The sequence below is a fragment of the Castor canadensis genome, chromosome 2 (assembly GCF_047511655.1).
Source record: "Castor canadensis chromosome 2, mCasCan1.hap1v2, whole genome shotgun sequence".
NCBI classification, from domain to species: domain Eukaryota; kingdom Metazoa; phylum Chordata; class Mammalia; order Rodentia; family Castoridae; genus Castor; species Castor canadensis.
The window spans coordinates 22,649,499-22,665,446 of record NC_133387.1 but is presented as its reverse complement, the minus strand read 5'-3'; the positions used below and the strand labels follow the sequence as shown (position 1 = coordinate 22,665,446).

The window sequence follows — 15,948 nt, the reverse complement described above, 5'->3', positions numbered from 1 at the left end:
GTTGAATTCTTAGATTGTTCTCTATTGTGCCCACAGAGCGGGCACAATCTCCCTTCCTGGGGCTTCTATTCTATTCTAGTACAGACAGACACAGACATCCATTTATTCAATCATTCACTGTTTTTACCTACTCTGTGCCCAGTCCCAACCCCCCAATACACTTTATGGGAAGTTCAAATTGCAACAATAAATAAGGTAGGAGAACAGTGTATATATCCAGTCATATGCATACAGTTTTCCTGATTGTCCTCCTACTTCTCACTACAACCAGGAACCTGTGTGTTCTGGGTGCCCTGAGAAGCCTGGGATTTTGATACAAATAAAACATGTTGATGCTAGAGGAAAAGAGAAAGGCAGAGAGAAATGAGTGAGAAAAAGGAAGAGTAAAGCTAGGAGCCTGACCAAGGCAACGGGTGGATAGAAGTGTCCTGTATCTCTATGTGTATGGATGATTCACATCGAAATCCATGCGTGCACACATATAGACAAAGAAAAACAGCTTGTGGCCAATGAGGACCTGGAGGCCATGGCCTACAGTGCCTTGTGGTGTCTATCAGTCAATGGGCCAACAGCCTCCCCTCAATACAGATGTACACATGCACACACACACACACACACACACGCTCCATTCAACAAACAAGAATGAAGAAATGTACGAATCACAGTGTCGTTGTGAATATGCAGTGTGCCAGCACAGAACACAGCCTGCCATGTTCCTTGGAGAGCCCATGTGGACAGTCCCTTTGGCATGAGCACTTGGAACACTCCATGACTCCTGAACGAAGGGCCTGCTTTTATTGTATGGACAATGTAAATCTTGGAGTTAATCCTGTTTTCCACTGTTGCATTGGCTCCATTGAGCCATAGGAAGCAGGGCTGTCAGGCCAGCCACTGACGTGGCACCAGAGGCCTAGATCACAAGCTTGCAGCTGAGAGCTAGCATATTAGAGTTTGCCTGCCAGGATTCAGCTCCTGGCTGGGTCCCCAGCAGTTGTGTGGCCCCAGATACTTTAGTTTTTCACCTATAAAATGGGCTTGCCTACTCAGAGGGCTTCTAGGAGGTTAAAGGAATGAATGAGGGCAAAGAGCTGAAAGCTATACAGGGATTTTAGTAACAGTCAGCTAATAGGAATCATTCCTTAGGATTACTATTTTGCCCCAGTTTCCTCGTTTGTATTTTTCTAGTTTTCTCTGGTATTTATCTTTATAAGCCATTCTAAAGCCCTTTCGGAACAAAGCATAATATGAGTATATGCAAAAGCCAGACACCATGCTAGACAGGAAGTTGCATGAAATGGTCAGAAGACAAGATTCTTGCTAGAAAGATAGTTAGGTTATCATTCCCATTTCCCCCTCCTTTCCCTACCCATCACTTATCTTTCCCACCTAAGCACCAGGTGGTAAAATCCCTTATACATTTATTGAGCATCAACTGAGTGGTAAAATCCTTTACACAGTGATTTCTTAAAGATCCATGAACTCCTAAAGATATCTGTCCCATTTCTTGTGCTTCTGTGAATAGACACAGTTTTTCTGGGAAAAGGGTCCTCTACGTCTATTCAATTCTCAAAGGGCTTGGTGACCCCCATAAAACCCAACGTGCTGTTTACTTGTCTGATCTGAGGTTTGTTGGCTTGGCCCCATCTCTTCCAGAGGAGGTGCCCACAAGCCAGAGGACCTTGGGTAAGGTGCACCCTTCCCTAGCCAGTTCTCTCACCTTTGAATCAGGCGGCTGGACTTGCAGCCTGCCAACACACCGTCCTGCTCTATTGCCAGCATGGAACGCCACTTCTTACCTCGAGGTCCCGGAGCACAGGGTGGTCTTCAATTCCTGGAAACAGAACCCTCATGGTGTAGGTTCTGTAGTCGAGGAAGGGAATCCCGGCTCCATCCAGGTCGCTGGTCAACTCATGGATGTCCGTCTGCAGCTCAGCAAAAGCTGGCACAAAGAGAAGCCTGTGAGTGTGCTGGATGGGACAGGTGCAAGAATTACCCCTACTGGGAGCACTCAGAACCCTCCCCCAGGCTCCTTGGGTGTATAAGCAATGGACCCTGGGTGGGCAGGAAAGACAGAGACAAATGACATTAGCATGGGAGAAAGCTCCTCTGTGCTGTGCCCTTTCAAATAGCAGAGGGATGGCAAGACTGTCTGCAGACCTGTGCTGTTGCTGGGACCAGAAGGAAATCCTCACCTGAAGATGAAGGGCCTTGGTTTGCACAGTGTGCTGAGGAGAAGGGTGTGGAGGTACAGGAGGAGAGAAAGAGGAGGTTGCCATGATGAGCCTATGGCTGGCACTGTGTTTTACCACTGGGTTACCTTATTAAATTTAAGAACTGCTTCTTTTGACAAAGGAAAAATGGACCATGCAGCTCACTGGGAACATCGAACTTCCAAATGGCACTCTGACGGAGGGACAGCCACATGGATCTGTTCTTTCTACACAGATATGCAGCGCGCGTCTTTGTTCTTCCTGCCTCAAGGTGATGTTACCTGGTGGTGAATATGGTCTGCAGGTGGGCACTGCTGTGTGGGGTAACCAGCCCTCTGGAATGGATAGAGGAGCAAGGACCCAGGTGGCCCCAGGGAAAATGTGGCACACAGTGCAGCCGAAGGTTGCCATGCAGAACCAAAGCTGTTGTCACACTCTGCCCTGGGCACATCCTCCTTTGGGGCTATCCTTTGGCATTAGAGATACTCAGAGGTGGGGCATCCAGTCCTGCCCTGCTCTGGCTCCTCCTTGATACACACACACACACACACACACACACAAACACACACACAACCAGGATGGATTAACACATGTTGCCAAAGAAGAACAGAAACAGAATATTGGTTACCTAATCAATATTCCTTTTTATTTGTAAGGAAAAATACTTGATGGATGGACTCAGAGGGAATTTACAAGTGCAACATGTCTCTAAAGCCCTAGAAAAACAAGCCTAGCACCTAGCGATCTGTGAAGACACATGAACACGACATGGGACCTGTCTTGCTCTCCACTCTACAGAGCTGATGTCAGGACCACAGGTTTCAGCAGGTCTTGGTGCCAGAAGAGCACCAAGATTTGCTGGAGAGGACAAGGGGACAGGCTTAGCCACCAAGCGAGACCCACGGCCCCTCCTTCGCTCATCTCCATCCTCAGCTTTGCTCTGCTCATATAGAAACTGGGGTTTTTGTCATGCTGAGTGCCCCCCCCCCCCGCCCCGACACTCCTGAGGCAGGGAGTAATAATGCAGCTAGGCAGAAGTCACTCCAATGTGTGTGAACACAGGTGTATGTAAAAGGAGAGTCAGTAGGCATTTTGGGTGTGTACTGTCACCAAAGCTTGATAAAACACTGTGTATGTCCTGAGTGAGGAACACAAGTCTGTGTGTTTGCAGGAGTGGGTGGGAATGTGTGTGTATGAGCACATCAGGGAGTGTGTGTATGTGTGTGTGTCTACTCACATGTGTATGTGTGTGTGCTTGTGTGTGTATGTGTGTGTGTGTACTCACATGTGTATGTGTGTGCTTAGGCATCCAAAGCTCAGAGCCATGCAGGGCTGTGACTGGCAGCTTCTGAGTGTGGATGTGAGTGACATCCTTCCTGAATGTGACATCTCTGGCATGCCCTGGGCTCATGCCACTCTGCACATTTGTAGCACCCACACTGTCACTGGAAAACACCTTCATGGTGGAACCTGCCTGCCCCTTTTGGAGACTCCCTCTTTCTACCTTGGCTGCATGGCTATCCCCCAAGCCACAAGCCACCACTCCCTGTGGCCTCCACAGATTCTTGGGTTGAACCCTCCTTCCTTGGGGAACCTTCTAGAGGATCCGGACATTCCCCTTCCTCGGCTGTTCCCTCCTGGTTAGGGTGGTCTTGGTGCTAGCTGGCCAGAAGGAGAAGGAGGGAATTGGCTTTTGATTGGTTTGCCACTTTGCTTTAAGTCACCAACTGCCTCCAACATCCAAAGCCACACATAAAAGAGATTCTAATCACTACACCTAATTAGAAGGAAGAGTACATTGCAGAGAAAAAAATTAAGCAGTGTAAATATAATAAAAGGCATTAATTAATAGTCCTGCAAGGCAGATGCCATGCTGATGGCTGAAGGGTGCGGAGAGAGGATGGAACAAATCCACTTCCCCATCAAAAGTGGTGTGGCTTCCCTAGTGGGAACCGGTGTGATGCAGGAGCTCAGGTACAGGTTGCCAGCCAACAACCAGCTGGGCTCCTCCTTCCCAGAGTGACTCAAGCATGATGTCCTGGGGTTACAGGAGTCTTGCTGCTAAGTTTCCTTCTTGGGTCTAGTGCAGCTGATCTCACTTCATGGTGATGTTTGCAATTTTTTGAGATACGCTCTTCCTTCAAAATTGCAGAGCAGCCCTATAGCCTTCCCTTCCTGCTGAAGGAAGAGAGCTGCGGATTGCTTAAACATGTCATGCTGAGGCATCCCAGGCCTCCCCTGGTGGAGACAATGAAATCCACTCAGCCAGGGCTCTGGGTCCCGAGACAGCTTTCTGGGGCATAAATGATCCCAATCTGACACTCGGAAAGAGCTGGGGAGGAGACCTTCACTTACCTGAGGCCACATGGCTGGACTGCTAAGTGGGACTTTGGGACTGGCGTGAATGTTCTGCATGTAGGATACCCAGCCTCCAGCACCACCGGGCACACACCCACACACGCTCACACCCACACACACATGCACACAGCCTCCAGCCCGGGGCAGGGCACCTGGTCCCTCAGTACCTTCCTTGCATTCGAGGGCCACGCGAGACTCCAGGTTGTCCATCTGCATCTGCAGCCGCTTCAGCGTGAGGTCGCTCTCGCGAGACTTGCGTTTGTAGGCGATGAGCACAGCCACGATGAAGATGATGAGGAGGCCTCCGGCCACGGCGATGCTGACAATGGCGGGCAGGCTGAGTGGGCTGTCCGGGGCAATGTACACCATCCCCGGGGAGTACTCCATGCCACCGACGCGGGCCTGGCAGACACAGGGGAGGAGAGAGCTGGGGGCGGGGCAGCCTGGGGAAGAGTCCAGAGTCAGGACCAGGGTGTGGTTGCTGGGCAGGAGCATCCTTAGGTTGTAAAAATAGAGGAGAGGGCATCTGGGGGCTCCTCAACTAGGAAGTCTGTGCACCTCTTATTTGGGAGGCTGCGTTATCATCTTCATAAGGAAACTGCATACGACACAGGCCTGAACAAAGTCTGACATAATGTCAGCGATGCTTGCCTGAGATTCATCCTATCATCAAGGTGGGGGGCTGAGGCACAGAACATGACGTTAGGATGACTCGCTCCTTAAAGGCTCTCTTGCCTCTCTCAGGTAATTTGGCACTCCCTTTACTGTTGCTTTGCACTGCCCTTTGTATTCACCAGCTGGCTCAGAAATGACAAACAGAAGAGAGAAGCTGGGAAGCAGGGCGGGAAGAAGGAGGCAATGCTGTGGGGTAGCCAGGAGGAGAGTTCACAGTGGACCAGAAATCCTCCTGGAAAGCCCTGTGACCCGGATAGAGCTGGACCACTCCCACCCAGCATCCCTCATGCCTGCTCCATCCAAGATGGGGTTCCTCCTGCCTCACCATCACTTTGTGCCTGCCGATGAGATTAGGGGACTCGCAGAGCAGCTGCACGTCTGACACGGTCACGGTGCATGGCTTCTCCCCAACCAGCACTGTGTAGTTCAGCTTCACATTGCCTCCAGTCACAGGAGGGATCAGGTTCTTGCCCTGGACAGATAGGAAACCCACCCTCAAGTTGGACCACAGCTACTGGCTGGCTGCCCGGGCTTCCCACCTGGACATCCCATCCTACAGGTGAACTGGTAGAGATGCCACTGTCAGTTACAAGTCCAAAGAATCTATAGCACATGTTATCATATGGTTGTGGTTTGTCCCACCAAGGTTCATGTGTTTAAAGAGGTAGAACCTAGTGGAAGGTCATTACTGTCTCTTCCTACCCAAATCTTACCATGTGATCTTTCCTCTCACCTGTGCTCCCACTATGATACCCTTCTAAGAGCAAATACTATGCTATTTGAACTTTCAGCTTCCAAAACTGTGAGCTCAATCAATCTTTTTCCTTTGTAACCCAGCCTCATATATTTTGTGATAGTAACAGAAAGCAGTCTAATACAGCACATACGCTACCACTGTCCCTTCCTCCCAGTGGCAAATCGAAAACCAAGCACTCTTTTCAGTGTGTCTAATGCAGCTTCAGCACCCTTCTCAACATAGAGTTGTAGCCAATCACTACCAGTTGATTTGAATTGTCACAGGAGTTAAAATTGACTTGCCATCCATGCTCCAAAGAAAACCTAGGCTGCGGTTCCTGAAGGGCTACACGAGAGGATTCAGCGTGGGCCTCTGATTGCCGTGTTCCTAGACTCTGAGGACAAAAGCTTGGGAGTCCAATGGCACACGTGGATTTGCCTCCCCTGGTGGGTCAGGCCTATAAAGAGAGTTCTGGGCTACAATGCAACCTCTGCAAGGGATGCCAGGTATGAAACGTAGCAGGAACCTGTGACTTCAGGCCTCTTCTAGTAGGTGACCAGACACCCAAGCAGTGGCCTCCTTTCTCCCCATTCTCCTCTACCTTTAGAATGATGGGAGTGCCTGGCTTGAGTTCCAGGATTCCTGAGGGACCAAAGGCCTCAAACACAGGGTTCGGATAGTAGGTGAAGTTGGTCTTGTTGAGGACTAGCAGTGATTGGACATTGTCCAGGATGAATCCAAACTCCTCAGGCCTCTCAGTGAGGTCCGACTGGTGGTCAGGATCCAGGGCAAGGGCTGGAGCCTGGCAGGTCATCTCAGTAGCATTCAGAACCTCGCAGATCTGTTGGGGGGAGCCAGACAGGGAGATGATGCAGTGTATCTGCACACCTCCACGCCCACGGAGTCTGCCGGGTATGGTATGGTGAGTAAGGGAGCCATGGCCACACTTGGGATGCTCTGTGGCTGTCACCTAGCTCTGGCTGTGCCTACATGGGTACGGCAGTGACTAGGTATTTTTAAACTAGGAAGGAGCAGTGGGGTCAGGTTTTGAAACCCCAGAAGCTCAGGAAGTAATGGGTCCTCTAGGCCTGTACCCCAAAGGCTTAAAATGCCCTTGTGTTTGCTCCTCTATCCCACCCTCCCAGGATGATCCATGAATGGGCAGGGTTCTGCATGAGTACTAGGGAAGCCCCACCCTTTGAGGAGGCAACAAGCTGAGTGGCAGCCTCCACAGGTCCTGCCAGTCCCAGACTCACGTTGATGTGCTCTTTCCCTCCATGCTTGGCACGGATCTGGGGGTTCTGTATGAGGTCCAGGTGAGTCCCCCAGACGGCGATAGGTGTGTTTCCACTGACCAGGAAGAAAGAAAAGGACATAAGAATCACAAGTGTAGGAAAAGCAACGACACTCACCAATGACCATGATGAACTCTGACTATAAGGACAGAGGTCACCAGGTGGCACAAGAAGGACAAGCTGGCTGTGTAATAATAAGGATGCATATCCCAGCAGCCAAGGGGAAGACAGTGATGATCAGATGTGGAGGGGTCCCTCCCTATGGACTTGTGGAAGCCCAGGTGACATCATAACTCACTAGCTCTGAGGCCCCTGACCTCAGCCAGCTGCTTTTCTCAACCCCAGTCTCCTTCTGCAACCCTCACCACTATTGGGACTTTTTCATACTTGGCCTTGGTTTCATAGAAGCCTAGCTAACAATTCCCAACAGATCCTCCAGAGATTGAGCACAGTCTGCACTCCAGGGCAATCATGTTACAAAGTTCCTCCTTTGTGGCTGAAACCAGGAAGGCTGAAGCCCAGATACTCAGACACCTCCTCCAGGAGCACATGTGCGACATGTTCTGAGACTCGGGACTCAAGTCTCCTGTATACTTGAGCAGGGCGGGATGCTGATGGGGACAACTCAGGAGATTCATTTGGTGTCACCTTTCAAAGGATGCCACTGCTTTGTCCCAATGGAGGCCCAGAAGCTGGCAGGGAGGGTAGCCAGTACTGTGCTGGGCTCTCTCCTTGGGGCTACCCAACAGAGAGGGAGAAATGCCCTGGTTCCCAGTCAAGGGAGGCAGTTTGAGAAGAATCATGCTGTCTAAAGCAAGGTCTAGCAAGTTAGTTAGTTAATTATAAGCTCATTGGGTAAGGCTCTTTGACAACTGTGCCCGCATTGATTTCTACCCATCCATCCATCCACTCAACTTTATTTTTATTTTTTGGTAGTACTGGGGACCTCATACTTGTTAGGCAAGGCCCTCTACCACTTGAATCATACCCTCAGTCCTTTTGTTTTCAGTTTCTTTTTCAGATAGGACCTTGTGCTTTTGCCTGGGGTGGTCTCAGAAGGTGATCCTCCTACCTCTGCCTCCAGAGTGGCTGGGGTTACAGGCATCCACCACCATGCCTGGCCCCTGCCCAACTTTAGATATCCTGTTAATTCCTTCCTTTTCTCCTTGAGCGAGTATGCCTGTGTACACAAGAGGATTCCAGTGACACCCAGAGAGACTCAACACCTTAAAGTGTAGATGAGCTTCTGGTGTCCAGCCATCCCATCAGTTTCACATGCATGCCTCCCTCACTGTCCCTAAATGACCCAGCAGACTTGTGAGCAAGGCAAAGCCACATCTTGTGCAGAGTCCGCCCCCTCCTCAGACAACCTTAATCTAAGCAAAAATGCCAGAGCTGCCTGGCAGTCCCAACCTCCCTTTTGATGCGAGTGTGACGCAGGGATGTTGCCAAGTGCCAGGAAGGACGACACCTCTATTTCTGTGATGATATGAGGAAAAACTGAATTAAATCAGGCTGTGAACGCCTCAGAGCATCGCAGAGCTTCTAAAGTGAGGCACACAGAGCTCTGTTAACTTCCTCTACTCTCCAGGCCCTGGGGTCAAATCATGGCATGGCATTGACAGGCTGTTTTCCCCTCTGTGCCTATCATCTTCATTAAGATCATGACTAAAGCTTCTAACTTGGACCACACAGGGTGACTGCCGAGGACAGCTACATCTTCTACTTGCAGCCTTCCCTCTGGACTTAAGGCAGGGGCTGGCAAACTCTCTCTATAAAGGACCAGACAGTAAATATTTTAGGCTCCACAAGCCATATGGTCCCTGTCGCAACTACTCAGCTCTGTGCTGTAGTGAGCAAGCAGCTATAGACAATATAGATGGAGCGAGCATAGCTGTGCACCAGTAAAACTTTATTTACAAAAACAGGTGGTTAGTAAGATTTGGCCCAGAGACTCCTGGCTTTAAGATTGCTCCCTGGACTATACTTGTTCCTGCCCCTTGCCCCAGCCCATGGCTGTCCCCACTTGCCCCTAACCCCAGGTCCCTCTTAGAGCTAGAGAAGACAGTGGGGAGCACTTAGCACTGCACTGGGAGGAGGCAAGGGGGCTGAGCTGGACACTGCCCTCTCCTGTAAGATTGCATCTCACTTAATTCTCTCAGTTGCTCATGTGGGAATCCACAAAACAACCACCCTGGCCTCACAGAGGGTAAGTAGCTGTTAAGGTCCCTTATTTGATAAGCAGCAACCTGGGCAGAGCCCACTCCTTCCCAGCCCAACCCCTGCTTCTGTTCCCCATCTCCCCTGCAGATCAGCTTCTCAGGGATCTCAAAGGACCCTGCAAAAAGGACACTCTGCACAGCTTCCTCATCTCCATGAAGTCTCTTGTGCATGGCAGCTGCCTGAGGTGAGCCCACCATTCTAGGGATGCTGGAGATCCTGCAGTTTCCAAATCTCCAGGCAAATTGCCTGACTCAACCAGGGAAGCCAGGGAAGAGAATGTGGCTTGTCCCAGGTGAATGGCTGAAGGGTCTGACTCCTGCCCCAGGGCCCTTCTATAGCAGCTTCAAATCCCTAGCTCCACCTTCTGCGATCTTCATTCAGTGCATTCGTGTTGGACACTGGGGAAAGAACAAGGAACAAGTCCCAAACTGAGTCCCTGTGGAATCTGCAGTGGAGGGAAGGACAAAAAGGTAAGGAACTAGCGAGAGGGCTATGACGGCACAGAGGATGGGCAGGAACTGGACTTCAGGGCTCCAGGATGTAGCCTCACTCTGGAGCACTGAGCTTACTCCTTCTCCCACATACCTCTGAGGAAGGACCAGAAATGCTGTCCATATTTGCCAGAGGTGAGGCTTGGGGGACTGGAACTGGCACCTGACAGTCACTGTGGGATGGGGACACAACCTCCAAGCCTGCCACCAGTCCTGACCTTGGGGACATGGGTGCTGGCTGGTCCGAACTTAATCTCCAGGCTGGGTCCTGCACAGAGGTGCTCCCGGAGAAGGAGGGAGCCATGACAGGATGGTCATCTCACTGGGGGGTAGTGGGAACCAACCCCAGTTTATAAGAACCCAAAGCAGGACAGGGTCCCCATACTCTCCTTGGCTTTTGAGCACTAAAGAATGAAACTGAGATCCAGAGGCATGGGGGAACGGGGGAGCGGGGGGAGATGGGGCAGCTCCTACCTGATGATGCTCCATTCTGGCTCGATGCGCACGATGGTGGGGTCCTCCATATACTGGAAGACCAGGTCCTGGCGGATCTTAGCCCTGTCCACCTGCACTGTCACCTTCATCTCTAGCACCTCGTCTGAGGACGTGGTGTTGCAAACAATGTAGGATGGAGATCGCCTGGAAGGGGTAAGGCAGAGCACTGGGCTCCTGGGTGTTGGTGGTGATGGTGGTCCTTAGCTCCCCGCCTCCAATACAACAGGCTTCTCAGAGACAAGGGGTAAGCTCTGCCTCAGATGTGAAGCCCAAGAACCAGGGACAGACTGGTTGACCAAGGTGAGCCCACTTTTCAAATGGCATGGTTGTTGGGGCCATCTTTGGCCTACCTATTCCCATTTTTAACAAGGATTCTGCTAAATCAGTCGGTGAGAATCACACCCTTGATATCTGAGCTCCCTGTCTGACTTCAGCAAGAATCCTACTAAGGCAGTTGGGCATGTCTTTCTACTACTCTCCATGTCCTGCCCCTCTGTGGGTAGGCTATAAACCCCAGCCATGTTTGCTGCACTTGGAATGGAGCTGTCTCTGTCTCCTATTGTGACAGTCTCCACACCTACTGCAGTGCCCTGAAAGAAGTCATCCTTACCATTTTAACAAGTCACAATAATTTTCCTTCTTTCTTTCTTTCTCTTTCATTATTGTTGTATTGGGGGAACACTGTGACTCTTACCAAAGTTCTTGCAATATATCATAGTTGAATTCACCCCCTCAATCATTCTCCTTTATCCTGGAGTAGTTTCAACAGGTCTCAGAATTGTTTCTTTAGCATAAGGCCTGGTCTGGTCTGACTTGGATCTGTCATAGCTCTCAGCATAGCCTCCTCTGGAGAAACCTCTCTAGAGACCCTCACTCAGGCTGGCCACATCTCTGAGTCCTTCCCTGGAGGTGCCACCTGCTGATCCTCCCCCGGATCCCTTCCTGCCTATAGAAGGCATGTCCTTCCTGACTGGGGCTGTGGACAGGAAAGGGAAAGTCCCTTGCCCCTGGAGGTTCAGCCTCAGTGCAGCTCCAATGGGCTCTGGGCAGTCGCAGAACCTTAACAGGCTGCTGCTCTGGATGGTTAATCTGCACCCTGTGGTTCCCAGGTCTCTGCAGAGGAGCTGTGCTGGGGTACTGGGTAGGCTGCAGTAGGAAGGCCCTCTGGGGAACCAGCCCCAACCCCTGCCCACTTTCTTAGGGAAGAGGAAGGACTTCCAAGACTCAGCCCAGAAGTGGCTGTCCTCCATTTCAGTAGAGCCCCAAGCCTGCTCTGCATGGTTTTCCTGTCTGACCCCCACCCCCACCCCAGGACCCTGGGGTTACCTGTGGAAGAGGCAGGGCTGCTTCCCAAACATCACCACTACGTTGCTGCCGGCATTCAGGTTGGTGCCTGTGATGGTCACTTGGGTGCCCCCAGACATGGGTCCCCGGCTGGGCTTCAGGTCTGCGAGAGTCAACGTCTGTGTATGAAAGGATGAGGCCTGAGACACACTAGGGTAGGCAGGCCTGGACAATGCCCTGTACACAGAGCTGCCTTCTGGAATCTTTACCCTCTAATCAGTCTGGTGAGAATCACACTGTCTTGATATCTGAGCCCTCTGGCCTGACTCCTAGAGAGCTGCTTTTCTTATTCTGTGCAAATATAGAGACCCTGAATGTCTACGTCTCTATATTAGTAAAAGCAGTAATGATGGCTACAATGTACTGATTTTTGTGCCAGACTTTGTCTTCATCTATAGCAGTGTATATGTGTATGTGTGTATACATGCATACGTATGTATAATCATCCAATCAATTCTATAAAGTAGATATTATTAGCAATTTCACAGATCAGATTCAGAGATGTTAAGTAATTTTCCCAAGGTCACACAGCTAAAAAGCAGCATAATTGAGATCAGACTCCAGAGCTCGAGTTTGCTGCCACCACTCCAATCTACAGCTTTGTTGCTTTGGGGACCTCTCCAGAAAGCTGCCCAAAGCACCTGGTGGCAAGAGCAATGGGATGTGATAGGGGCCTATCCTCAGCCCCCTGCCAGGATGGGCACAGGGAGCTGAGGGGATGGGGGCAGGGAGGAAAGCCCTTGACTGCTGGGGATTTGGAGTTGCAGTTTGTTCTTTCATTAGCATTTTAATGGAAAACTTTCTTCAGTCCCAGGTGAGAAGCCTGTATCTGCATTTAAATGAAGATTTCTCTCTCCCTTCCCCAGTCTTGGCCCCTGAAAGAACTCAGCAAGAAGTTCAACCCGCGTGGCTCCTCTGAGCCGCTGGCCATGTCTCTCAGGAGGCCAGCACTGGGAGCTGGCACATCCACTACCTGGCTTGAGTCCAGGTCCCTGTGCTGAGCCCATAATCAGGGACAAAGCTGGAGACACCCGCTGACCCAGGCCTGGCCAGTCCTTCCAGCCAGCGCAGGCCAAGCTGTTCCTGTTTTGGTTTGAAATCCTGGCTCTGTTTGGAGCTCAGCTGGGGCCTGGGAGAAGTGTGGCAGAAGGAGCTCCCTCTCTCAGCTCCGTCTGACCATGCTGTGTGATTCAGACAGTATATTGAAAAACCCCTCTGGTCACAAATCCATGGGGTTGGGCCAAAAACTGGTTCCCTCTGTGGCCCCTGACAGCTGTCTTTTGTAACTTGCACCTTTCCAAATGGTGTCTTTGCCCCACTGACCGCCCCACAGAGGGAAGGGGGAGAGTCTATCCATGCTTCCAGCTAAGTCTAGAGACAAAGCCAGGGAGGTTGTACAGCAGCACTCCCTGGTAGCTGTGGGTGAGGTTCCTGAAAAGGACAGAGGTGAGTAATCTCTAAGGGCTTTGTGGTGGTGCTATCAGGGGATGGACTAGGGATGGGGAGAGAGTGTTATGGAGACATGTTTTAGAGTTATGAGAAACTGTTAATTATTCAAGTCATGCTTCATAAATAGTTCATGGTGGATTTGCACGGGAATTCAAAATCTGCATTATTTGCCAGTTCCTCACATGGCTCCACAAATGGGGGTAGAAAGAGAAGGAAAAAGCATTCCCTGGGGATAGGTGCAGTGGTTCGTATCTATAATCCCAGCTACTTTGGACAGAGAAATAGGGAGGTTCATAGTTCCAGGCCAGCCCAGGCAAAAAGTTATTGAAACCCATGTCAACAAACTGAGTGTGTTGGTGTGTGTTTATAATCCCTGCTCTTTGGGAGGCATAATTAGGAGGATTGTGGTCCTCAGCCAGTCCTGGGCAAAAAGCATGAAACCCAATCTGAGAAATAACTAAAGGAAAAAGGGCTAGGGGAATGACTGAAGTGGCAGAGCCCCTGCCTAGCAAGCGCAAGGCCTTGAGTTTAAATCCAGTACCACCAAAAAAAAAAAAAAAGCATTCCCTACATGGTCACCTCTGTGACAGAGCCAGTGACAAGCCCAGGAGTGCTGATCTGGGCGCCTTGGTCTTGGCCTTTCAATGATAAGCCACACAACAGAGCTGGCCTAACTTATGGAGGGAAACCTAGGGTGCCCCTGCTTTGGCACTGGGAAGGGATCCCCAGCATACCAGGTCCTGAGAAGCACCTCTGCAAAGGGATCTTCAACCTGCCAGGTCTCTAGAGGAGCATGGAATAGGGGGGACTCCCAACTATCCCAGGACTCTATTTGGGCCCCAAGGAGTGTCACCCACAAGCCACCTAGCAGAGGGGAAGGTGGTTGGAAGATTCTGTCTCTACCCATATCCCTGGTGAGACTCATGGGGACCTCTGTAACTTGTTCCCACCTGGGACTGCATGGGGGAATACCATGACTCAACCCTTATTGCAAATGGGGTATGGAAGAGGCTGGGGTTCTCACACCATTCTCCTGCCTGAAAGTCTTCCTAAGAGGGCACATGGCACTACAATAATTCCTTGTAAGTGTCCCTCAACTCGAAAAGTGACACAGGTCTTTGAGCTCAGGACCCATTGAATGGATGCCATTTGCCTTGTGGTACCCACTGTCATGGTTCTTGGAGGAACCATGGTCCTCAGCCCAGGCTGCACAGCAGAATCACTCGGGTACTTCCTGACCAAGCCCACCTGCAGAGTCTGACTGAAATGGGGGTGCAGCACCTCTAGGGCATTTGTTTGGGCCCCTAGGAGATCCTAATGGGTAACATTAAGTCAGAAGTGCCCACACCAGAGGGGCTAGAAGTAAAGGCCCTGATTTTGTCTCCAAGGCTTCTCGGTGACCTGGGAAGGCCAAGGCCAAAGTGACCACTGAGCAAGGTGCTGGCAGATGCTCCAGAAGCAAGAGAAGAGGGCCACAAGGACCACAGGGGTCCTCAGCATGGGTTTGAGTAGTAAGACCAAAGAGTGGGTCAGGAGCAGGGCTCTGAAGAAGAGGGAGAAGGTGGAGGGGGAAGAGGGAGAAGGTGGAGGGGGAAGAGGGACCAGGAAGGCTGGGGCTGGAGGACAGGATTGGCCAGACCAAGGAACTTGGCAGCATCTCACAGGTAGAGGGAGCCTTGAGATGGGCTCACTGGGTGAAAACAGTATGTCCATGGAGGTACATGGGTTACAATGGGCTCAGAAGAAAGGCACAGGAAAGATTAAAGGAGCCATGATGGTGGCAAAGAGAATGGGAAAGGGGCTGAGGACAGGCAATTGTTGACATCAGGAATTAAAGGAAACTGAGCTGCACTCTGCCAAGTTCATGGACCTGGGGCACAGGCCACTGGCAGAAATGAGTGATGTGGACTGTTTGTGGGGATAGACAACCTAGATGGGTCATGTGGTGGACAGCAGGATGTTCAGATGGTCATAGAGGTGAGAGGCTCATGGGAGACTCACAGCAAAGGCAGCTGAAGCTCCAATGAAAAGTGAGCATAGTGAGGTGAAGGCTGCCCTGGCCAGTGTGGTTGCCTGGCTGTGGAAGGCCAGGACTTCCCTTGGCCATTCAGCAATTTCCTTCCTCTTCACCTCAGCCGCAGGCAATTTCAGAACCAGAGTCCATGCACGATACCCAGTGAGCATCATCTGTTCAGTGACAGCCAGAACATCCAGAGGTAGATTGCTTCCCAGGAGCAGAGGTGAGGAGGAGCCAGGTGGACCAGGCAGGAGAGGTGTCTGATCTGCATTTCTCTGAGATTCCCCCACCACGTTCAAGTCCTTGCATGTGGTGATCTGATCTCCCTGAGACTGTGGGCCTTCTGAGGGAGGGGCTGGGTGGGATCTTAGTCATTGTAACCTCACAGCCAGGGTCATCAAGTTATATTAGAACATTCAATTTAATTAAACACGTACTTATCAAAACATCTAAGGAGAGCATTGTGCGAGGTGATCCTGGCTGTCAGTTGAATAGAGAAAGAAGAAGCAGAAAGGAGGGAGGATGGGAGGGAGGGAGACAGGGAGGGAGAAGGAAGGGGAAAGTGGGATTCTTCTTGTTCCAGGGCTTTGGATTCCCAGGCAGAGCCTCCATCACTTCAGGATTCCAGCTTACCAAAGAAGCCAGAACCTAGAGA

At 50.9% G+C, this 15,948-nt stretch overlaps 1 protein-coding gene across 3 annotated transcripts in view; it reads right to left on the bottom strand.

The window, feature by feature from the left end:
* The window catches only part of Plxna4 (plexin A4), a 416,968-nt gene that overhangs the window by 46,767 nt on the left and 354,253 nt on the right, over positions 1 to 15,948 (bottom strand). For 2 of the 3 annotated variants that reach the window (XR_012444270.1, XM_074062846.1), the window contains exons 15-21: positions 11,810 to 11,946; positions 10,463 to 10,627; positions 7,236 to 7,329; positions 6,581 to 6,820; positions 5,569 to 5,715; positions 4,736 to 4,970; positions 1,797 to 1,939 (exon numbers count right to left, since the gene is read on the bottom strand). Coding sequence is in view for 2 of the 3 variants with exons in the window: in XM_074062846.1 (XP_073918947.1) it covers positions 1,797 to 1,939; positions 4,736 to 4,970; positions 5,569 to 5,715; positions 6,581 to 6,820; positions 7,236 to 7,329; positions 10,463 to 10,627; positions 11,810 to 11,946 (1,161 nt within the window). In the remaining variant the exon portion in view is untranslated. Of the gene's footprint in view, positions 1 to 1,796; positions 1,940 to 3,290; positions 4,449 to 4,735; positions 4,971 to 5,568; positions 5,716 to 6,580; positions 6,821 to 7,235; positions 7,330 to 10,462; positions 10,628 to 11,809; positions 11,947 to 15,948 lie in introns of those variants that run through there. The other variant, XM_074062859.1, reaches the window with a different exon arrangement.